Raw genomic sequence first — 24,836 nt, 5'->3', positions numbered from 1 at the left:
CTTTGCCACTCGTGCGTGCTGACTTAATCTTTGCTCCAGTCGCTTCGGGTCTTCGCAACTCCGCCGCTCTAACCTTGTGCATATGCGCTATATGCATGGCAGCAACTCCGCTTTTACCTACCAAACGCTAGGAGCGCCGTTCTCACGAGTCACGGGAAGCCCGCACGTGATCAATGCATGCTGACTGCTGTATCTGCCAAAACTTCATGAAAGTCAAAGTAAAGCCTTGGTCAACTCCAACCTACAACTTACAAGAGGAATAACTCATTAAGTGGACAGGCAAGTGCAAGTGAATCCCGGTACAATCCCGGTACATACCATTATTTCGTTTTACCGTTTTGAATTTCCTCAAAACAAAAACAGTTTAACCATGGAGGAACAAGCCAATAGACCGCTTGCAGACGCGTTCGATAATCGACGCGCGAAGGCGCGCGACGCCATGTTGTGGGACAAGCGCATATCTATCCATGCACATTTTGTCCCACAACATGGCGTCGCGCACCTTCGCGCGTCAATTATCGAACGCGTCTGCAAGCGGTCTATTGTAGGCTCAGTGCTAACTCAGTAACTGGGGCGCTAGAACTCCTTTTTTGACATTTGGGATGTTGGTCTGTCGTATAGTCGTGTTCCCTAACGTGGCGCACTTCGAAGCTTACCCAACTTTCCTCGTGTAGTGTTGCTGTCGCGCGCAATTTGAGTCCCCCGCGCAAGTTTAAACTTGCGCGCGCAAGTTTAAACTTGCGCGAGGGACTCCTGAAGCACGCAAATTACAACGCGCCATTTTAATTTGCGTGCGCAAGTTTAAGCTTGCGCAAAGGCGATTGCAACCTTCTTTTGCGGGCGGGATTTTCATTGATGAAGAATTTTTTTTTCAAAACACGAGTACATGGAGAAATAATGGAATAAATGAATGAATAAAGAAATAAATACAAAGGGGAATTCAATAAGCGTCAATAAAAAGAAACATTGAGATTTAGCAGTGCTTATCAGAGAAGTTGTTTAAGGGTACGTGGGGGCGGAGCCAGGGAGGGGACCGGGAAAGCAATCAACTTAAGCACACTAGCGGCGATTGCTTGGAAAGTGTACTGAAGTTGTTCAAAAATGGAGACCAGCTTCAAGTTTTTTGCTTTGTAAACCTAATTAGCATTTTATTTATATTCTTGAATGTAAATAAATCATAATTTCAATTTCAATTTCAATTTTTTCAATTTGCTAGACATTTATTCAACGTTGTTCATTAATACACAAAATTAATGTTATAATTACATGTATTATAATTGGATATAAATTGAATTCAAACCAACATTTATCATAAATCAACAACATACATACTGGAACAACGTTAGGTATAGGGTGAAGCATAGCTTTTGTACCCCAACCTGTGGACAAATACCTACAATTACCATACAAGTTACGAATAGGGACAAAAAACGCAGGGACAAAACAGGAACATAACAAAACAAACAGGAGTAAAAATAATTATTCATCAGACATTATAAGAGTTAAGCAATTGAGTTTTCATTTTTTTGATGAATGTAGATAAAGTTAACGATAATTTAACTGAATCACTCAGCCTGTTCCAAAGGTCAATGCCGCGATGGACAAGGCCTTTTTTCAACATTGACGTTCTACTGGAATAAACGTAAAGGTTTTGCTTTGAAACGCTTCTAGTATTATATGAATGAATATTCGAGGTGAAAGTAAAGAAATTGTTGAAACAATATGGGAGTAAATTATTTGAATATTTATACATGAATTTACCTAGATTTAGGTAATAAAGGTCATTAAATCGTAAAATCTTGAGGGCAGCAAATAAGGGAGTAGTGTGTTCACGATAACTGACATTACATATAATACGAATCGCTCTTTTTTGTAAAATTAGTAGTTTTTCACATTGGGAAGAACAACCACCCCACGTGAGAATCGAGTAATTAAGATAAGGGAGAATCAGAGAATTATAGAGAATGATAAGGATATTTTCCGGAACAAAAAACTTTAGGCGATTCATAATCCCTACAGTTCTGGATATTTTGCCAGACATGGTATTAATGTGATTAAATTTCCAATTTAAGTTTTCATCAATATATATACCTAAAAATTTGGTTGTTTTGACTTGTTTCATGATAGTACCATTGAAATTTAGAGGAATGGTTTGTGCGTATTTCTTTTGTTTAGGACAGAAAATGATATAATTTGATTTAAATAGATTAATACAAAGTTTGTTTGCTACCAACCAAGTGCTTATTTTGAGAAATTCATGATTAAGATTACGATTAAGAATGCTATTTCCTAGGTGTAACCCGCTGTTAACGTAAAAAGAATGAATATGATCCCTTCAATTGTTCAAGTTTTGACATTATACTAATCATTTACATTATTTTTAAAATGCTTATGTATTCTACAATTAAAAAAGTACTTACTCTTAAAAAAATACTAATTAATTTAACAATTAATAAATTGTACGGTACAATAATTCATATTGTTTTTAGATACTTGCATAACATTTCGAGCGCTGTGTACACTTCAAAAATGCATAATTTGAAAATGCATAATTAATGAATGCATTACTAATTTAATTAATTAATTAAATGCATTACTTTAACAAATTTTTTATTGCAGGCTCAATAATTCATATTAAAAAAATTTTACAACTTAAAAACGCTATGCATATAAAATGGTAATTATTTTAAAAAGTAAATAAATTTGCAAATGATTTAATTAATGAATATAATCAAATGTTTCCAAAAAAAAGGCATTAAGGCATTGTCTCCCGCAGCTCAGTGATGCTATTAAATCGGAGAAAAAAATCTGCTTTAAAAATAATGTTACACATCTGCATGAGTATACCCAGGGGCAAAATAGTTTAGCGGCTCTGTATGCGTGGCCGGGAAAATCTATGCAGTGCGCAAGTTTAAACTTGCGTGCGCAATTTGTAGCAAGGAAATGAATGCGCGCGCAAGTTTAAACTTGCGTGCGCGCAGGTTTAAACTTGCGCGCGCAAGTTCGATCTTGCTCGGGGGACTCACTTTGCGCTCGACATTGCCAAACCTCTTTGTTGACAAACCTCAAATTCATGCAGTGAAATACTGGTACTTTTACCTTTTTAATGCTTGCTATTTAACCTCTGTGAACAATTTCGGTTTCATAAAATTTAATCCGAAATGCAAAAACGGTCGCGTCCGGAAATTGGGCACAAATTGGCGGAGTGTTCCCTAACGTGGCGCACTTGAATAAATCTCAGAAAATTCCAAATTAACATTTAAGAATTTCTGTAAACTTGATAAATTCTGATAAATAATTTTTATCTTTACTTACAAACCCAGCAAGATGTTTGTCAGAAAATTATTTTCTTATTTTTCGGGGCATTTTCAAAGGGTTCACTTTGCACTTGAAAATAAAATCGGAAAATCACGCCAAAATAATTTTTTCTTTTAACTTTGTAACTGGTAAATAAACTCGCGATTTATGAACAGGAGTGTTTAGAACTTGATGAAATTTCACTTTCTGTGAAATTTCAGTTAAAACTTTTGCTCTAGCTAGGCACTACGTTAGTGCGCCACGTTAGGGGCCACGCCATCAACAATACTAGCGTCCCACTACGGAAGTATTGTCAATGTTACAATTTCAAAGTTCACCAAAAAAATCACTCAAAATACTTGACAAAAATACCTTTGAAAGCACCTACTGGCATTTCCACATGTCAAAGACGAAGTAGGCCCTCATAGAGTTAGAACCCCGCAAAATTGTTGTCAGCACAAAACACTAATTAAGTACAAAAACGTCCATCCCAACCAAGCTTTTTCCCACAGAACCGCTTTACACTTTGCCCCTAAACTCCGTACAATACCTCATGACATACTCACGTTATGTGCACCAAACAAACATCGGTGGATTCTGTCAGTTTTTTGCCAAAAATGATGAAAAATATGCCCTTTCCGCACTGAGCCAACCTGACACTTGAAACGTGCACGCGCGCAGAATGATCGCAGTCATTTTCGGGTTCGATCGCTCGGAGCGCGCCGTGGGGGGTACGTACTTGCACTTGTACGCATGCGCATACTATCGTTCCGCTCCTACACCATACCCCCCGCGGCGCGCTCCTAGTTCTAGGAGTGGAGCCTCATAGTTCTAGGAGTAGGCCCTAATGCCATTTGATTTCTAATTTGGCTGTTACGACCCAACTATGGTTGCGGTGTCCCAACTATAGTTTACATTGATGTACAACTATAACACATTCCCTACAGCTCTGATACATGTCTGACTTTACTTGGGACCATTGACATTAGCTATGGGTGGGGCCCATCTATAGTTAGGCCATGCCAATCTTTGAATTTTGCATAAAACATGTTGCTGGACTATAAAACCCTGCTGGGCAACTCATCCAACTAGGCAGTACTATGCATGCACGACGAATACATGGTGCCAGCGCCCTGTATCGAGCGTCCCGCGCAACTCCAGTCCTAACTATAGTTGGGCCGACCCAACTGCCGCACGATAGTTGGGACAGTCCCAACTATAGTTGGGACCGATGCGATAGTTGGGGCGTAACAGGGCTTCAATGATACTCACAAATATGTTTTGGGTTTAAAATCTGTGAAATTCAACCACTATTGCACAGACATCATGATACAGCGATCATTCAAAAACGTTATGGCTTTTATCTACTAACGCATTGTCTATGGTAGTATGGGCGTACAATCATGTACACATACAAACACGTACGTGAAGCAGGGGCCGGGACACGACCGCGACTAGTGCCGAAAAACAAACTCTGCATGTAGATCGGGGGATGCGCCTACGACTGCTTCATGGCAAGGCGCGGTACAAGAATACAGTCGTAGGCGCATCCCCCGATCTACATGCGGAGTTCGTTTTTCTAGTAAAAGAGCCCCAGGAGTTAGGGTTAAAAGACAACAGAGGTGGATTTAAACAAAGGGCTAGTCAGCTCACTAATGATGTCCTTTATCTGGGATTACAGATGTACATGTATCATACTTACATGAACATGAACATTAGTAGTCTGTTCTGTACCATTTTGTCATGTTCATGTTGCAATAAACATGTACATGCATGAGTTGCAAGAAGATTACTCTTGCTTTTTTTCCTGTCTGGTAAAATAAACACAAACAAATATTTCTTCTTTCAGAATCTGCATTCTTGATACAACTTCTACTGATGTCAACTTCACAGAGTGGAACATGGCAAGGTGTGTATCTTGTTCATAATTTTACAAAAAAATAATGGTTGGCCATTGCTGTATCAGCTCCAAACCAGCCAACTGCCAGTGACCCCAGCAAGTTCAGAGATGAAGCTTAAGTAGTTGAGACTTCTGCACCACAAGGCTTGGAGTCTTGGGTTCAACTGACACCAAAGCAGTTTTGCTAAAAAAATTCTTTTATGCTTTGTGACAGCCCTGATTATACAGATATGTTGATGTAGGGTTATACTCAAACCCATGTTTTATCACAACAAAAAGCTATACATGTACATGTAAATCTGTGCTTTTTTACTATAAAATGATGGTGCAATGTTGTTTGACTTTTCCATAGTGAATGTGAATCATGACACAACTACAAATGCACTTTTGTAGTGCACAGATAAATCCCCTGAATATTATTATTGCTTTCAATTTATGGCATTTCGGAACTTAATTTCTGCTTTTCAATACTGGACTCCTCATTTGTTGGAAATGAATTTGAATAGCGCTTCCACAAAGCCAACAATTTGGTTGATGGCTTTCTTCAAAAGCCTTGTTCGTGAAAAGTTTGACCTCCAGTCATTGTATGTAAATGTGTGGATATGCCTGAAGTCACACAGGGCTGATGGATTAAACCATCGTTTCAGTCCATTTGTCTTCATCCCTACTCCATCCTATCATGGATCAAGTCAAATACATAGATGATGCTATTTCTTTGGGGTTTTTTGTAACTATGGTTTGTTTTCTTCAGGAAACTAAAACGATGTTTGAACATTTTAATGGACTTCGCCAACCTTTTCAAGGCATTCATTGGTGTGAACTACCTGTCCATAGCCTTTGCAATCGGCCAGAGTGGTATTGCAGTAAGTTTGTGTCCTTGCCAATCCTCATTTTTAATGGAACTTGTATCTATTTTGAGTCAAGAAAAATACGCCAACAGTTTGTACATGTTTGCAGGAGTAATACAGACAAAAAGAATGGCACGTTGATTGAATATTGGCAGATAACATTAAATCTGAAAAGAGCAACTAAACGGGAGTGTGGTTTTCCCACAATCAGCATTTTTACAACAGGTATCAAGACCAATTCCTCTATTCAATATGTAAAAATTACCAAAGTTGTCCTATTTATGCTAGAGAAATTGTACAAACAAGGGCCGCCGCAAAACTTTTTTACCTGATTCCTGAAATACTCATCATGTACTAATGATATGCAAGTGAACCCTGAAATGTCACCGAGAGAAACGGAAGGTAAACACAACGTACAGTTTATGTGATATACACATAGGAATGCAATTGTTTTTTCTCTGAGTGATTATGGCAAAATCTGTTGCCAATCACATCTTAAGTTTATGCCCTTGTGGCAGCCCTTACAAGATGGCGCTGAATGCTTACAAAAGAAAGAAAGGTCTATAGATCATGATCATTGACACTGGGATGTTGAACAATGAAGGACAATAGGGTTCACAATTCCCAAAGGTCCGTGATTGACAATCGTGTACAAAACATATGGGAGTTCTGCCTAAAATGTTCAAACAAAAGAGGGAAAAATGGGGGGTTCACTTTTCTTGTTCCGTAGTTGTGGGGACAAACACTCGTCACTACAAGGTATTTGTGGGGACCCAAAACGCTGTGGGGACAGCAGAAAGTCTCCATAACTGGGTCCTAATTTGCCTAACAATGAAAAACTTCTCCTTAGCGTGGTGTAGGTCAACCCACAATCGAATGTGTTTACACACTTGTATGTGTGCCCTGGCCTACACTGTGTTATGGGGACGTTTTTTATTGTCAGGCATATTTGGACCGAGTTATAGGGACATTCTACTGTCCCCACAGCATTTTCGGTCTCCACAAATACCTCATACAGATGAGTGTATGTCCCCACAACTACAGAACAAGACATCATGTACGTTTGTGTACTTGTACACTGTAAGTTGACAACACAATCCATGTCTTAGCCAAAACTGTTATTCTAAACATTTCTTTCAACAAACTTGGATTGTCAGAAAAGGCTAGGCAGAAAGACCAGTAGCTGTAACATTATTTGAGAGCCACTATAAATTATTTTCTTATTTATCCTCAGCTTGGTATCATTGGATTGCTTTTGATTGCCGTGGCAACGGTGCATGGCTGTCATCTCCTCATCAAATGCAAAAGACAAGTTATTCAGAATATTGTGAGAGCCAACTTTCCAATTGGATCTCAATCAACTGATGATGATGATGGTGCACACAAAAGAGGATTGCTCTGCAACATAATGGAAAAGCAGCTGTCCTACGGTGACATAGCGTTTATGATATTGGGCAAATTTGGCACAATACTAGTAAACTTCTCCCTTGTCGTCACTCAGTTTGGATTTTGTGTTAACTATTTCATATTCCTTGGGAACACATTTGAGAAAATGTTTCCTTACTATCTTCCATCCATTGACATTCTTGAAAGTAACAGCACAACTGAAGTACACGTACCATCCTATGATGCTTTTGCTGATGAAATTCAACACTTGGATGACATCCATTATGCATCAAACAGCTCTCCTGCTGCATACATTTGGCCAGTTAGTCTTGTTTCAAGAAGCCCAGGCTACAATATTGTGGTATTGATACCCCTACCATTGTTTATTCTGTTTGGATATCTGCGGAGCGTGCGTCTACTTGGTCCAGTTAGTGTCATCGCCAACATATCCATATTCATTGGCTATGTTTCAATGCTATCTTACTTGTTAACAGGTATGTTGGAAATATAGGGTTTTTTTGCAGTGGTTCCCTAAATGAAACAATATGGTAAATCTGGGAGGCAAATTAAACGATCTTGTCTGTGTACTCCATGAAATATTATAGAATTTCACTTGCAATAGAGTTTGAGAGAGCTCCATATGGGTTGTAAAGATCCAGGCTTTCCCAATGACTGCCGAATGAAAACTGCCTGTCCTCTGAGTAAGCTTTACATGTATGTCTAAATATGACTTACCGGTATCCATTCACCAAAAGGTTGAAGTATTATACGGTATATTATGCTGAGTTTGTAAATTACTTGTGAATAACTCGATGGTATCTCTTAACTTTCCAAAGGTGTGTGTACACATGTAAAAACTAGACATTTCAGTTCTCAGATATCAAGCCTTCAAAAATCAAAAGGTTCCTCCAATTGGCAATTAGGTCGTACAGTTTGTCTACATTTAATATTGAAGCCTGTTGTGTACATGTATTTTCGGAAATCATGCAAAGTGTTCTTACTGGAAAAAAATTGTTAAAGGTAGAGTTCATCATTTGTTATTTGTGCATTTTTTTCGTTTGAAGCAACAAAAGTGCTCAAAATCAAAAGAAGGGTGCTTATAGCCTGATGAAGTTTCAGCTCTGTGAATGCTGCATATTCATAGTAAACATATTCTAGGAGTTTGCTTTCAATTCAAAAGTAGAGTTATGTTTTGAATTGGACATGCTCTCATGCAGTCAATTGCAGCTACGCGATGTCACGAACTGAACCAACATATAATAACAAACGTGCATGTGTGCGTCGGTGTCATCGCTTGCGCACACTCATAAAAAACAAACTACTAACGGAAATTTCCAAAAATGCATCTTTAGATGCATCACTGGAAAAGGCCTTCTTTTATTGTTTTCTTCAAAATGACAGCATACCAGAATAAATCATTTTACAGGGAGTTTAGTACCGGTACTATTACCATCTTTAAACCAAGTGCGCTTTTCAACAATAATTTGGTCAGTTACTTTTTGGATAGCTGCAAATGATGGACACTACCTACATTCATTGTACTGTTAAATGGAGCTATGTACAAACTCCGTTTCAAACATACTCTGATAAACGAAAGCAATGAATCATCATAAATCATGCATATTTTGGAGACAACTGAAATTTCAAATGGTCAGTAAACAAAGAATTTTTTAAAAAGTGTGTTTGGGATAAACTTCCATAGAACCATATTTTTCCCACAGATTTCTGTGTTGCTGACAGCATCTCATGGTTCAAATTCGACAAATTGAAAACTTTTCCTATATTTTTTGGACAAGTTACTGGCTCGTATGAAGGCATTGGGACGGTAAGTTCTTTCTGTATATTTATGTATCTTGCTTTATTTTCAATTGGGTGCATGAGTCCAGATCGTAAAGATGTCATCAGTGTAGCAAACATGTCTTGTACGACATAGTTTAAAAACATTTGTGTGTTCCCAAAATTTTTGATTCTTGTATTTACTACATCCACATGTAATAGAGCCTGAAAGTTAAACCCTGCTTCCAGGATACTCAAAAAGGAGAATTAACTTGTGAAAGTTCTAGGATTCACAATTATTTTTGATTCATTGAGTTCATAAGAAATTTACCTCAGAATAAGGCCTTTGTTACATTGTAAATACAGTAGCATATCAATCAGCGTTGTAGTCGAGACCGGATAGTCCGAGACCGAGACCAAAACCGAGACCTGAAGTTTCGAGACCGAGACCGAGACCAGCCCCTTCAAGGCGGACCGAGACCGAGACCGAAATGGTCCGAGACCGAGACCGAGACCGCTGATAATAAATAACAATAATCTAAATAAAAATCAAGACAAATACATGTAATTATAGTTGTAAGTTGTAACCTTTCTATTCACGAAGATAACAGACAAAATTTTGACCAGTGGCAGTGTTGACAAATTGATACATGACACCTTACTTGAGCAAGAAGTAGTTACACTTAAAAAATATGGGGTTTGATATGTTGTCTGCACCCAATCGCGACAAAAGTAAAAAGTTAGACGTAGATGTTTCATCTGTTATAGGAACTGGGATCCTAAACTCCACAGTCACCCCCTTGGTTTCAGCTATCCCTTACAGAAATGTCCCATGAGCATCCCATGGGATTCCCATGGGGTCCCATGGGATTCCCATGGGACCCCATGGGAAACCCATGGGGTCATCAAGAACACCATGTAAGTTAAAATGATCATCATGGGAAACCCATGGGAACACCATGGAGATTGCATGGACAACATGGGAACACCATGGGGATTTTACGAGCTCCATGGGAACACCATGGGGATTTTATGAGCTCCATGGGAACACCATGGGGATTTTACGGACACCATGGGAATACCATTGGGATTTTATGGACATCATGGGAACACCATGTGGAATTAATGAACACCATGGGAACATCATGGGAATTTATGGACACCATGGGAACACCATGGGAACCCCATGGGGATTTTATGGACACCATGGGAACACCATGGGGATTTTATGGACACCATGGGAACACCATTGGGATTGTATGTCACCATGGGAACACCATGGGGATTTACTGGACACCATGGGAACATCATGGGGATTTTAGACACATGGGTACACCATGAGGATATGGGGGTTTTAGACACATGGGTACACCATAATGTGGGTGATATAAATTATGGATACAATGGGAACACCATGGAGATTTAAAAGGCAGCACGGGGACACTGCCGGGTTATACTGGAGAACATGCATGTGCCATGAAAAACCATCATAGACCCAATTGCACTCCCAAGTTATAGGCAAACCTTTCTTTGATTTAATTACTTATTCGCCTAGCTGTAAATTTGAATTCAATTAAAAATATTTCCCTTGTGGCCATAGAGGTTATCAAGAATTCTATTTGTTAAGCTGACCATGGGAAACTCCTGTGGATGTTCACCAATTGAACACAATGGGATAAACACCATGGGACCCCATGGGAACACCATGGGACACCATGGGACCACCATGGGACATTTTTGTGAGAATCTCTTACAATAACGAGTGTTGTAATTGCACATTTTTGAATTTTTCTGTTTATAAGTGAAGTTAAATGATGCATACACTATTTTTTTATGTGGACAATGTGTCATTCAAACTTTGGATAATATTGATTCATTTATTATTATGGTTGGAAACATTTATGAGAAAATAAATTGGGAACACTGTGATAATATGGTACAACTTGACAAGTGGTATGGGAGCAATGATGTGGACTTTAGTCGAAGAGTGCACAAGCCACTCCTATTACGTGGAACAACCCCCATCGGAGTTCCGTGATGTGCTTTACCAATTTGGTGAATAGCACTTAGCACACAGGGTTAAAATGTGTAGGAAGTTGTTATTGAAAAATACCATGGGGCAACAATTTTTTTGAGAAATGAAAGGAAACCATACATGGGAAAAAGCCCATACAAAATTTCCCATGGGAAAAAGCCAATGGGAAAACTCCCATGGGAAAAATCCCATGCTACATGGTGTCCAATTCACCATGCAATTCCCATGGGGTCCCATTGGAAAAATTCCCATGGGAATCACATGGGACATTTCTGTAAGGGATGACTTCTAACGGCTATTTAAAGATGCAATTTTAATTTGACGTTGCGCCTTTTTTTTCTAAAATAAATATAGGACTTAACTTCTACCAATTAAGACTTGTGTACTCGATTTTTAAAAATGGGAGCTAGAAAATTTTGAATTATTTTTAAAATTTTCGTCATGGAATATGGACTTGTAGGCCTACATGTAGACCCACAAGTTGCGAGGTGGTAGCCAGATATGGATTAAAAATAAAAAAATTCTGACAGGGATTTTAATTTTTGAGGAATAATGGGGGTACTTCAAATGAGCTGCCAGAAAATGGAGTCTCATTATACACTCTCATGGCAACAGTGAGTGGTAACTGGTAAGAGTGTGCGAATTCAATGCTGAAAAATCAGGTAGGAACATTTACTTTTTCTTCAAAATACTGCCACAAATTAAAAAGAAAAATTGTGTGGGGTCCAAAATGTCACTAATTTGGAGCACCTCATTTATTTTCAGAATACAAAAAATGCAAGTGATTACGCCCACAGGGGTGGGCTAAACTACACAATCCCCGAAAATGGCAGGCCCTTATTGCATAAATTGTTACAAGGTTATACTGTGCTTTATGTGCCCGACTCAAATGTCGGGTAAATGCCGAACTTGTTACGATTCTTCAGTGACTGGTACTGCTGCAGCTTTACATGTACTTTGGGGACTTTCCAACGTGCAGTCCGAACCAACCACGATATATAACGATCGTTAACAAGCTTGACAACATGATCTACGGGATAGCAAATGTTTTAACTATCAACAGTACTGAACGAAGTGAACACAAAGTAATCGATCGAGCTGTAATTGCTAAATATTGCCGGTCTCGACCCGAGACCAGCCAAAATATCGAGACCAAAAGGGACCGAGACCGAGACCAAGACCGAGACCACAGCTCCCGAGACCGAGACCAGCAGAAAGTGGTCTCGAGACCGGTCTCGAGACCGAGACCGGTCTCGAGACCTACAACACTGATATCAATCATGGCAACTGGTAAATCGCCTGGCGCGTGACAAGCCAGAGAAATATTGTGCCTAAATTGACTTAATACCTTCCTTCCAGTACGCATACACAAAATACCTGCTTGCAAGTGACACTCGTAAATGCACTTTTCTGATTCAATTAAGATAGAGGAGAATTTGTTAAATTTGGCGGACTGCAGTTGAATAGGAAAGGAAATGACCAATAAGTACATATTGTATTTAACAAATGTAATTTTGGCATTTATCATTGACTCCATTGGGCTGTTTATACAAGTTTAATACCATTGCTCCCACAACCTCTCAGGTCAACTGAAATTGATCTAGAACCCATTGGCTGTAGGGAGGTAAATCGTTATTCCTCATTTTCCCTCTCACCTAGGTACATGTAGACAATATGAAAACAATAAGGTGACATTTGGACGACGGTGCTGAATGTGAAAGGCTTTGGATGACATTTAGTCATCTCCAAGTGATTTTTCAGCAATTTTCTAGGAAAATTATCTCAGTAAAATTCAAAAACGGGTGTTTCTTGGGGTTGTGCCAGTTGTACATGTAAATCGCTCTGCCTACAATAATAGACAGTAGAGGGGCATCCCAAAGTTAATGCTCATACAGGCTGTGTGAACGTCCAGGAAGCTCGTCCAGCAGTTACGTTTGTTGGACAAAAATGTACATGTACACTTAAGGGTAAGTCCAAGAGAAGGTCCCCTTTTTTTTCTCCTATGTAACGCCATGTATTCTTTAGTTACATAATCATCACAAAGACTAGTAATAACCACTGGAACATAAAAATTATTTTGGGTATTCTCCTTGCAGATGCCCAACAGAAGAATATCACTGAAATACATATATAGCTTTGGTTATGGGGCGTAGTGTGTGCAAATTGTTGGACTTGCCCATAATCATATTCCGTCACACAGTCACACTGGCACAGCACTAAAATGAAAGGCCTTGACCATTGAGAGAAATTGACCTAGTTGGTTCAAAATGACACCACATTTGAAGTTGTGATGCTTGTAGTTCTGAAGATTACATAAAGTTTTCCACTTTCCAGCTGTGACCACTTTTGCGTGGAGTTGCCCCAATTGTTGTTCTTTTTATTAATTATAATGAATTATTTTCATTGTGATTACAGATTGTCCCGATTGAATCTAGTATGGATGGCAACCATCACCTATTTGCTCCTCTACTGTACTTGACCATTGTTGTCTTCACATTTGTCTTGGGAAGCATGGGCTTTATTGGATATCTTCATCTTGGTGACTGTACAGCACAGGTTCTTATATGGAATCTTGCACCAGGCAGTCTTCTGCAGCTATTAGTCAGTCTGGTGGTCTGCATTGGGGTAGTTTTTACATTTCCGCTGCAGTGCTTTCCAGTCATCGAAGTATTTGAGGAACTAGTGTTTATCAAAGGTAAGACCTTTTGTTAATTCTTATAAAGAAACCAGAGTTATCCTATATGGTTTGAGATCAGGAACAAAAAGGCAATATTTCAAGAACCTGCATGTACAAATGTACATGTAAGTCCTTGAAAAAAAAATCAGAATCTCTCCTAGATTCACTGACATGTGAAACTGCTGGAGTCTGTTGAATTACCCTCATTGAAACTCCTTACCCCAATTGGGTTAATCTGATCGCCCCTTTGCATAGTTTAAAATGTTTAAGACAATCTTTCTAGCCACTATTTTCTTTAGCAAGAAAACAAATATTATGTAATACAATTTTAATGCCACCAAATAGATAATACATTACTACAACTCTGGAAATATATATTAATTAATACATCATCATCATAACAAAGCCTGAACACTGGCTGCTGGACCAGTTCTCATTTCTTCCAAAGATCGCAACATCACAAGGGCAAGACTTCATCTACATGTCAACTAATGTCAGGATACACCAGGATTATTTAACAAGAAATCAAATGGGAAATGAGAATAAATTGTGGTGTCACTTGACTTCCACAGAACAACATCAGTCTATATCTCCATCAACAGTTACAGCATATTCAGTCTTTTAAAGCATATTCATTTTTAAAGCTTGGAATCTTAACTTTATCCCGGGTAAGTATTGGTTTGATTATCAGAAGGGTTTTGAAATCATTCCTGTTCAAATAAAGGTATGTCAAAAACAAACTCAACCGATTTCAAGGAAAATAAATCATGCACATTTTTTTTCTAATGTGGAAATGCTTCATCATGTTCATGATGTGACGATCTCGTTGCCTTTTAGTTTCTGTTTTCTTTTTGAACTACACCTCAAATATAGTCACAATATTGTTCTTCGTTCAAGTTCAATGTGTTTTAAATATAAATTAACCGGGTTTTCGGTTATTGACTCAAGTTTGCATCTGATGTACCACATCATCGATTTTCCTTGAAATTGGCTGAGTTTGTTTTTGACATGCCTTTATTTGAACACAAATAATTTTATAAATCTTTTAAATATCAAACCACTCCTTGTCAGGGATAACGTTTTAAGATTCCAAGCTGTAAAATGGTGTAGAAATAATGGCGGTACATGTTTCTTGCAAAAGCCTCTAAAAAAAAAGTTGCGGGTATTTTGGGACGCGCTGTAAAGAGCTTAGGATTAAGGTTGTTGTGAACATATTAATGGTGCACACTAAGGAAATTGAAATAGGGATGACACATGAGAACAATTGGTCCATTGACAAGTGTGAAAGAAATCTACAAAAAAATGACAGCAGTCGCGAAAAAGTTTAAAGGTTTGACCAGAAAACCATCAAAAGAACAATTGGACATTATAAACAAACCTTGCCTGGCAGGGAGCGCATCATCAGGAAGCTTCCTGTTGTACATAACAGTTCATGTTCATCTCAAGGACTAGACTACCCTTGAGCTATGAAATAAAAATTTAAAAAACGGCTCAAAGTTACTTGATGGAAGGACTTACGAGTTATTAATGAATATTCATAAATACCTCAGACAGTTTAGCTATTCCTATTGGTCGAGAGCCCGTCACGTGGCCGGTATTAAACGGATGATAAAGACATGGCTAGCTGGTCTTAAACACTTTTCCAGTGTCACAATAAAATGTGGACTCCTAAAAATCCAGTGCCTCTTACCGTTTCATTGGTTGAACGTTCACAATCCTCACGTAGGCATGCGCAACACTACAAGCGAGTCAGAATTTTATAGTTCTAAATTCAAAACGCAACGCCCCAGGTGCGTTCTGCGTGACATCGCGCAGAACATGTTACGCGCGCGTCAATCTCCATAAAAGGGTTGTTTACATCTTACTCGCCAGCTGAACACTCCATTATTTTGCTAGAGGGATGTTTCAAAAAGCGTGAAGTGAACTTGTTGAACAAAATCGGGATTTTTTGAACGAATTATTTGAATTTTTTTTGCGGATAAGGTATTTATGAATGGGAATAAATATGTGCTCGGTCGGTATTTATCACTCGTTTAATACCGCTTAGAGTCTGGGTGCTGATAATTACCCTCGCCTCCGGCTCGGGTAATTATCAGCACCCAGACTCTAAGCGGTATTAAACGAGTGATAAAAACCTCCGGAGCACACATTTATTCCCTTATTAAAGAAATCAACTTTTCCATAATTTCTCAGATTTACGATGTCTCTTTCCTAAGGCAAATGTTGCTCGTCCAAGCCTGTATCTGTAAATAGTGATGCTGAAGAAGATACAACTGAGGTGGGGGTTGCAAGCTCTTCACAAGATGATGTTGGTGAATTACAGCAGCTTTTACAAGATCCTGAAGTTACTAATATCCTGGAAAAGCTTCCTGTAGCCACTCAAGTACCACAGTCAGTACGTATACTTTTTGCCTTGGACTTGTATAATACACCCATTATGAACAACAAGACATCTCTCCCCTGCAGTTATTAAGAAAGTCACATTTTCTTGTTAAGCAAGTGAAAGCACAGTATGGAAAATTCTATTCATGTCATTCCTTTCCTAAATCTGTAATAGAGTTTTTGGTTTTTATATACATGTTTGATTTTTCTTGTTTTTGTGTGATGAATATTGGAATTTTTGACAATACTCATGGATGTGTTCCACTTAACAATTGGTCACTGCTGTATGGGGGACATGTTTTGACGTCGGAGAGACACATGGGCCTTATGTACGAGTCAGCCAAATCAAATTGAAAGTGAGGTAAAATCTTAATTTTTGGAACTTGCGAAGAGAAATGAAAGTAAGTTAATACATGTAGGCCTATACTCTTGAATTCCAGTCTGCTTCAATGAATAATTTAAAATTAAATTACAGTAAAATAAGGCTGCATTATGCCTGCATAGTCTGGCGCCATCCCATTCAACAGTTAACAGTTAATGGAATATATTCAGGGAACTCAACAAAAATGGCCAACTCGTGCATGCATACATGTAAGGCCCATAGCGTCCATAATGTATTGCCTGATACGATGAGCGGCAACACCCTTGCATCATTGCACTGCTAACAATGTGCTTTTATCCATTTAATAAGTCCATTAATATCAATTAACTGTCTCATATTTTTGGCAATTTTCACTCTGATTTCAAAGGTCTCAGCTTGGAAGAGGAATATCTTGCGCACTACAATTGTTGTTGCCCAACTTGGCTGTGCATATGCCTTCAAAGATCAGTTTGCTTACTTTTCAGCACTAACAGGTAAGCGTGCACAGAAGCTTCTATCCATTGCCATGCACAACACATCATATAGGTAGACATACAGTTTGTCAGTCTCTTCGCTCCTTTGCCACTTTGCTCAAGCACCACTTCGCCTATTTCAAGCATTTCTCCCACTTGCCACTGACTTCGCCCATGCCGTTATTATAGAAACCTGTGAATTGCATCCTACTTTGCCTCTCAGGCAATTATCTTTGCAAAATGCATGCAGCTAATTTTTTTACTTCAAAATACAAAGAGGTGGAGATTAGCATTTCAAAATGTTCAGTTTTTCCTATACATGTACGTAGGCCTAGATGTCAATCAACTGCAACAACATTGATTGTTGACACACACATTCAGTACACCAGTGGCTCTGTACCATGGCATCCACTCCCTTTGATTTTTTTTTTGGATTGAAGAAGAGACTGCTGTAATATGAGAAGTATTTACTTTAGTATTTTTCCACAGCGGTCTCTGGTTTAAGGGTTCGATTTTCTTTTTGAGCTTTTGGCATAAAGCATGTGGAGCTGCAACCTGTATTGCAAGTCGAGTCTGGAGAGGGCATCTGCAAAGTCATCGTTGCGACCTGCTAAATGAAATATTGAATATGTCCAATACTTCCTGTCCCTAAAGACTTCAGATAGGCAAGAGTGCTTATGTTGTAGGAGATGATTTCGATTGATTTCCCTTGTAATAGGGAGAATACAGAGTGAAGTGCCTTTGGCATTGTGCACTTTACCCAATAATTTGAGGACATGTTGCTCAATCTTTTGTTCCAGAGAACTGCTGCATTTTCCCTTAAGAATCCATGCTTCCCAACCTGTGGATGATACACATCAATATTGTTGCGTTCTACCAGTGTTCTCCAACATGTAGAACAAACCTGGCGCCCCGCCATGCTTTCTGCGGCGCCCGCCATGTTTAAGAAGTCCCCGCCAAGCTTTAAAATCCTGCCGCCAGGTTTAATTTTTTGACTCTACAGTGTACATTTACAACTAAAATAATTGATTTCAGTTGTTTTTCCACACATTAACAATGTATTTCGATGTCATCCCAGCCCGATCGGGGTTGTCTTAAAATCTCGCTGAATCAATCACACGCACGGCCGGCCGTGCAAACACCAGCGGTTCCCCATGCACTGTACGTACTATACTTACTAGGTACGCACGATGTACACACACTGACAACTGAATCCCCAGTTCCGGAGTGTACAGTGAGTCTACAGTGTACATTTACAACTAAAATAATTGATTTCAGTTGTTTTTCCACACATTAACAATGTATTTCGATGTCATCCCAGCCCGATCGGGGTTGTCTTAAAATCTCGCTGAATCAATCACACGCACGGCCGGCCGTGCAAACACCAGCGGTTCCCCATGCACTGTACGTACTATACTTACTAGGTACGCACGATGTACACACACTGACAACTGAATCCCCAGTTCCGGAGTGTGCCGATACTTCAAGTAGCGACAACCCCGCCGCAAAAATATATATCTGTATAAGTACACACACACACCAGCAGGTGTACGTACGGAAGATCTTACGTGCAGCCAACCGACTTTCTTTTTCTCAGTGCTTGCACGCGCGGTACACAATATAATACGCATTGATGTTTTTGTACGAGGCAAACGAGCTCGAGGCCAAAACACGCGTGCACATGGTGTTCCGATCATGCCGATTGTCAAAAGTTATAAATGGCGATCGTGTATGGGCCCGGTTCCCTAAGAGAACAAAATCCACTTTTAATTTATTTGACTTACCAAACTAGTTGGCGACATTTAAGAACATACAGGTAGGTCATAAATAGAGGGAAATTTGGGGGGAAAATGATGATGACAACGACAAAACGCAACATGAAAATAAAGATGACGATCGCACGGCACCACCCATAAAATCGCGTTAAAAAAAACGTAATTTGTATCCCATTTTGTTTTTCAAAATTACAAAAAGGTGTCATTTGATCTGAGAGAAGTCTGCTTTAGGTTCAAAAGGAAATTTTTGAATGCTAAAAAAATCGGGGGAACTGGCCTGGAGAATCGCCTCAGATTGCACCACAGAGCATCTAGAATCCAAAATTTTCCCGGGGCCCTTAAGCGGGCCCCGGACCCCACGCCGTAAGGGCTTCGCGCTCCGCGCTCGCATGAGTCCCCGCCGACCCCAGCGCCAACCTTTAATTTTCAAAGTTGGAGAACACTGGTTCTACATGTCATTATTGTATTGATGTGTGGTCCGAATTGTTGAGGGCATTGCAGTCAATCCAGGTCCTTTATCGCTGCCGATGTAAAGTTTCAAATTGTGTAGCCAACAGGTCTTGGTTGAAAAGACAATAGACGGGTGTAGATATATATATGAACCTTTTATAAATAGTTAATGTGGAACGATGCTCACCGGATTAGTTGTACCCGAGCTTTCGGACATCCGTCCTTCTTCATGGGGTGTTGTTCTTGCATGTTTTGAACGTGGAGAATTCCACGTTCAAACCACCAGGTGAGAGCGTCCCCAGATCGAATATGAGACGCTACTCTCATTCTTTGCGTTGTGCGTCAGTTGTTGTCATAGTTACGACGCACACCTGCATGTCGTCACAAGTGTAAGGATGTGTGTTGAAGTGTTGCGCTACGGAGAGTGGCTGCCAAATTCTCATGCGCAGATGTTCGGTAAAGTTGGCGAGGCGTCGCTTATGCGCGTATCAAGTGTCCCCGTCCCCCCCCCCCCCTTATCCATAGCGCAACACTTCAACACACATCCTTACACTTGTGACGACATGCAGGTGTGCGTCGTAACTATGACAACAACTGACGCACAACGCAAAGAACGAGAGTAGCGTCTCATATTCGATCTGGGGACGCTCTCACCTGGTGGTTTGAATGTGGAATTCTCCACGTTCAAAACATGCAAGAACAACACCCCATGAAGAAGGACGGATGTCTGAAAGCTTGGATACAACTAATCCGGTGAGCATCGTTCCACATTAACTTTTTATTTTCTATGCTCCACACAGTGCTACACAGCATCCCTACATTTGTTCTATGAACCTTTTATTGTATTTCCATTAGGAGAGAGGATATAGTATATCCTCCTAGTATATTGCATCTAGCCCATATAGGGCCTCCCACTTCCTTTTTTTTTTTTAAAAGGCAGGACGCTAAATATGGTTTTTTTTGTGCTTTTTAAATTTCGCCTTATAGTCCTTATGCACGAATGTATGTTGTGTGGTGTTTATATTCATTAACCGCACTGTCACAAAAGCGCATGTGTAACTACATGTAGGTCCCGCTGGCTTCCAAACTGGATTAGTAGCGACATTTCTTCAAATGTCAACTGATGACTGCAAATGGTGCAAAAAGCTTATACTCGATCGTAACCCCATCTAAAAACACGTTAAAATTGTGCAGCAGCAGGATTCCAGTCAAACCAGTGAGTTTGGTGGTTTTGAGACATCATCTTACATTTGTACATTGAAAAAAAAAATTCATTTCGCCAACACGCATGGCTACGGCAATACGTGCGCATACCAGAAACTGGAGACTTTTTGTTTTTGGCCTTATCAATTCACTTTTTAAATATATTTTTCGGGGTGCCATACCTATATACCAACTTTAAACAGGGTTCGACCTTAACTTTTTTTTCAGCAGGGCTACTGAAACCGACTCTTAACTAGCCCGCGGGCATTTTCACTAGCCCGCATGTTTTTCTTTTATAGAGTGTCTCATAAGCAACAATGTACATGTAAAACGTGTATCCTTGAGGCAATCTTGTCAGTGTTTATAATAAACAGATCTAACAATTTAACTCTTCTTAACAAAAAAAATTAGACACAAATTGATACAGGTCTGCTTTCTTGATGTGATGATTTATTTTATCCTGTCCTTTCATCTTTGCCGTAGCCCAAACAGTTTTGACTTGCCAGCCTGGCTACTTAAGGAATAGTTTGACTAGCCCGCTGCTGTTTTGACTAGCATTTGGCTAGCGGGCAACTAAAGTCGAACCCTGTTATCTTTGCTACTTCCTTAAAATTGAAATAAGGAGACTTTTGCAACTGCATAATGTAATAATAAAGCAACCAGGCAAAAACAAGTTTACATTGGCTGCCTTACTGTACATTCTAAACAAGAATGTACATTGCATTGGTCCTACTCTTACACAACACTGACATGGTGTGTTTAGAAGCTGTGTGTGGATGTATCATGAATAGATGACTAATACTACCAGTCTTTCATTTATATCATTTACACAGGAGCCATTGGAAGTACACTGCTTGCATTTGTCATCCCGGCTCTTCTACACATCAAGCTGAAGAGACAAGAGTTAGGAAGCTTCATCATTATCAAGGATGTAATGTTGATTATCTTTGGGATAGTTGGAGGAGTTTCTGGTGTGTATGCATCAGTGTTATCAATTATACAGCATACAAATACACCATGTAGTGCCTCATGTTGACAATGTTTCCTAACTTTGGCTTGACAAAGACCTCAAGGACAGACTTTTTAATATTGTTAGACAGTAAAAATTGTCATCACGAGTCAGGAATAGTTGTCAATTACCAGATATGCATAAAGCATGTAATGCTAACTGTTTTATACATCGGTGAAGGGCAACACCTAATTACCTAATTTGATTTACTATGTGGGTTTTTTTGCCTTTCAATATTGATACAACTACGGTGCAAGCAAAAAAGAAGTGACTGAGTTAAAAGAAAAACATTAACAGATATTTTGCGGACTCCTTTTTATGAAAATTCAGCGAAATATTGAGTGTTCAAACCTCAAGGGCACAGGTTCAAAATTTGACTTAAACAGAGTTTTGAGTTAAGCAGGGTTGTATATCATTGTTGTACTTCTGAAGGCAATGGACTCTGTTTGACTTAACAGTTGGTTTTTGGTGGTTGTTTTTTTAGTCTTTAATATCGGAGTTTTACTTTATGAGATTTCACTGTAACGTGAATAAAGTACATTTGCTTGACTAATAACTGTGAAAATATTGCATAATAAGTATACTTTAATCACAAAAAGTTATTTCTATTTTAATAGAAATACCACAAAACTCAGCTTTCCATCCTGATCATCTACCGATATGCATTGAGGAAATCCCTTAAATACAATGAACTAAAACTTAACAAGGAAAACGGACAAAACTTACCATTCTCATTTCAGACGAATGAGACTTGATTTATTCCTCATCTACTAAACGCAACAATCTGACAGTCAACATGTACTTGTAAAAATAATGGTTCAGTCTTGACTCAAACTTATATCTCATTTGAATTTGAATCTGTGTGGGTGTGTGTAATTACGGGTTTTCATTCAGCTGTAGAGTATTAGGCATTCTATGGACAACTAAAAAAAAGGGAATTTTAGTAAAACATGCCACTTCTGAGAGCAAGGATCAATTTCAGTAATTGTTTTTCTTCAGATGAGTGGAAGAATGTGCTCGTTTAATACGTGCATCATTAGTGTGTCAAATTCAATGGCTTTTTCAGGGAAACAAAATCATTGCACTAAATTTGGAATATATTCTGGAGAAATAATTTCTGAAAAAGGAGGCATAAATTGCTGGTCTCAGCTGTGGTATTGGAATGCATTTTATACATAGTTTTAAGCAATGGTTTAATTTATAGTTTATTATACGTTTACAAATAGGTGAAGACACGGTACCACAACTGTAACATGTATAAAATTACATATGGGTATCAATTCCAGTTTTATTGCATTTTAGAATTAAGTTGCAAGTTGGAAAGACTCAGTCAATGACTCGACTTGAGTCAGAATTTTTGCCGACTTGACTTGAGTCACTGCAAGCAAATGGCTCAACTCGACTCCCAATACTCGACTCAGTCATGTCTCGACTCAGTCAGTCACTCAATAGTAGAGTCCCAAAACTACGCCACATTATATTTGCGGTGACTTGCAGTACAAAGTTACTTATGTTTGGGTACTTTGCGTTACCGTCGAGTTGTGGCTGCTTATTGCATACAATGCATATGTTGTATGACGGATTCCTATCTCATGGTTTTATAATGTAGTGCACAAAATACTATACCGGAAACAAACTTTAATGCGTTTCATCATCGGCTTCGGTCGATTTCTTTTTCCCTGGACAGAACTCTGGTTAATTTTTGTCCTGCTTTGAAAAAATATACATTGTATTATATACATTATTAATAATAATATTACGGGTTCTTATATAGGGCTTTTAACTAAGATCAAAGCACTTAACATCATTATAGGCCCTACAGATTTCTATTTAATCAGAAACACTTTTGTATGTTGCAATTTGGTTTTTGACTTTGTCAGTGTAATTCTTTTTCAAAAACCCCAGTCAAACAGAGATAAACTGAAGTTTTACTTCTTGTTAACTGTTAAGTAGATCTTTGGTAAAAACGTCCAGCAGAAGCTGTTGGGTACCATGCAGCATATCTTATGTCTTTGGATCTTAATAATAAACTGGTGCCCTGTGTGCCTTCTTCCATTCTGTAATTTATTGAATGGTGTTCAAATATCAGTGACTGGAATTTTCTCTACCATAAATTTGACCCGACTCAACTGGACTTTCCTTAAAGGGTAGAGTGATGACAAGGAACAACGTACGCAAGCTGGCAAACTCATCGTGGGGTACCAATGCATCCACACTGCGGTCAACTGCTCTTGCGCTGTGCTACTCCGCTGCAGAGTATGCTTGCCCTGTCTGGGAGCGATCGACCATGTGAAGAAAGTTGATGCGCCAGACGCGGTTCTAGAGCCAATATTTGGGGGGGGGGGGGGTTCGGCAGGGTGGATCCAGAATTTTTTTCAGGGAGGCGTGCTGAAATGTAGACCGGTTATTTTCTCCAGACACTAAGGCCTCCACAAACGCTTGGGGATGGGGGGGGGGGGGGGGGGGGGGTTGGGGGGGGGGAGCTCGTACCATATTTTTTTAATGGGGAGCGCTGATAAAATCCTACAATCAGGCACACTATATTAACTAAAAGTGTAGAAATGCACCCTTCTCACGACCATTTATTTAGGGGGAGACGGTTGGCATGTACATTCTTACATTTTGCTAGTGATTTTTTTTTATGGCATTTTTTGGGGGAGGCTAGACAAAAAATTTGGGGGGGGGGGGGCTGATTAAAGCAGGTAGTTTAGTCACAGGTAGTTTAGTGCCATTACTATATTTAAACCAAGTAAGTTTTTTAACAATAATTTCCCTTGGAAAAACTACTTATTTAAAGGGAATGTACAACTTTGCTTTTGCTGTAATTTTCAGAAATAATGGATTTGAAGGAATAAAATGTTGTAGCAGATATTCTTACACTGACGTGTTTCACGTTTTGGGCACGTAGATGCTGGAAAAACCAAGAAAACCAATCATGTGCTTGTAGTCTGGTTCCCTGACCCCACTTAAGATGAAAAGGAGCAATTTATAGATGTTAGGGCATTGTAAGGTCAGAGAATCAGTGGAGCTGGCTTGTACTCAATTGCAAAGAAAATGCAGAATAACTAAATTTGAAAAATGAGCAGATTTTGAAAAAAGCCTGTTTTCTCCAACGCTGGTCGGCCGACCAGCGTTGGCCGAAATTGATACAAAACTTTACTTTAAAGGGAATGTACATCATTGGCTTTTGCTGTAAAAAACAACTCGGCATAAACTACTGTAAAACTGGGGGAATTCTGTTCAGTTCACTGACTTGCACTTATA

General features: G+C 39.1%; 1 protein-coding gene across 3 annotated transcripts; it reads left to right on the top strand.

The window, feature by feature from the left end:
* Nucleotides 1-23,655, top strand: LOC119735332 (proton-coupled amino acid transporter 1-like). Of its 3 annotated transcripts, none has more exons than XM_038209040.1 (9): nt 1-279; nt 5,147-5,206; nt 5,949-6,060; nt 7,280-7,475; nt 9,153-9,256; nt 13,658-13,937; nt 16,136-16,314; nt 17,051-17,156; nt 21,397-23,655. In XM_038209040.1, exons 2-9 carry the CDS (start codon nt 5,199-5,201, stop codon nt 21,597-21,599), a joined length of 1,188 nt encoding a protein of 395 aa, XP_038064968.1. In that variant the 5' UTR covers nt 1-279; nt 5,147-5,198; the 3' UTR covers nt 21,600-23,655. The 3 variants fall into 3 exon arrangements, with proteins under 3 accessions (XP_038064968.1, XP_038064960.1, XP_038064966.1); XM_038209032.1 differs by having other exon boundaries at nt 7,280-7,925; XM_038209038.1 differs by having other exon boundaries at nt 1-310; nt 7,280-7,925.
* Nucleotides 23,656-24,836: the final 1,181 nt, after the last annotated feature.

Source organism: Patiria miniata, unplaced genomic scaffold (genome assembly GCF_015706575.1).
Source record: "Patiria miniata isolate m_02_andy unplaced genomic scaffold, ASM1570657v1 HiC_scaffold_10, whole genome shotgun sequence".
Taxonomy (NCBI): Eukaryota; Metazoa; Echinodermata; class Asteroidea; order Valvatida; family Asterinidae; genus Patiria; species Patiria miniata.
The sequence above is the reverse complement of the archived record's forward strand: the minus strand, read 5'-3'. Positions and strand labels throughout refer to the sequence as shown.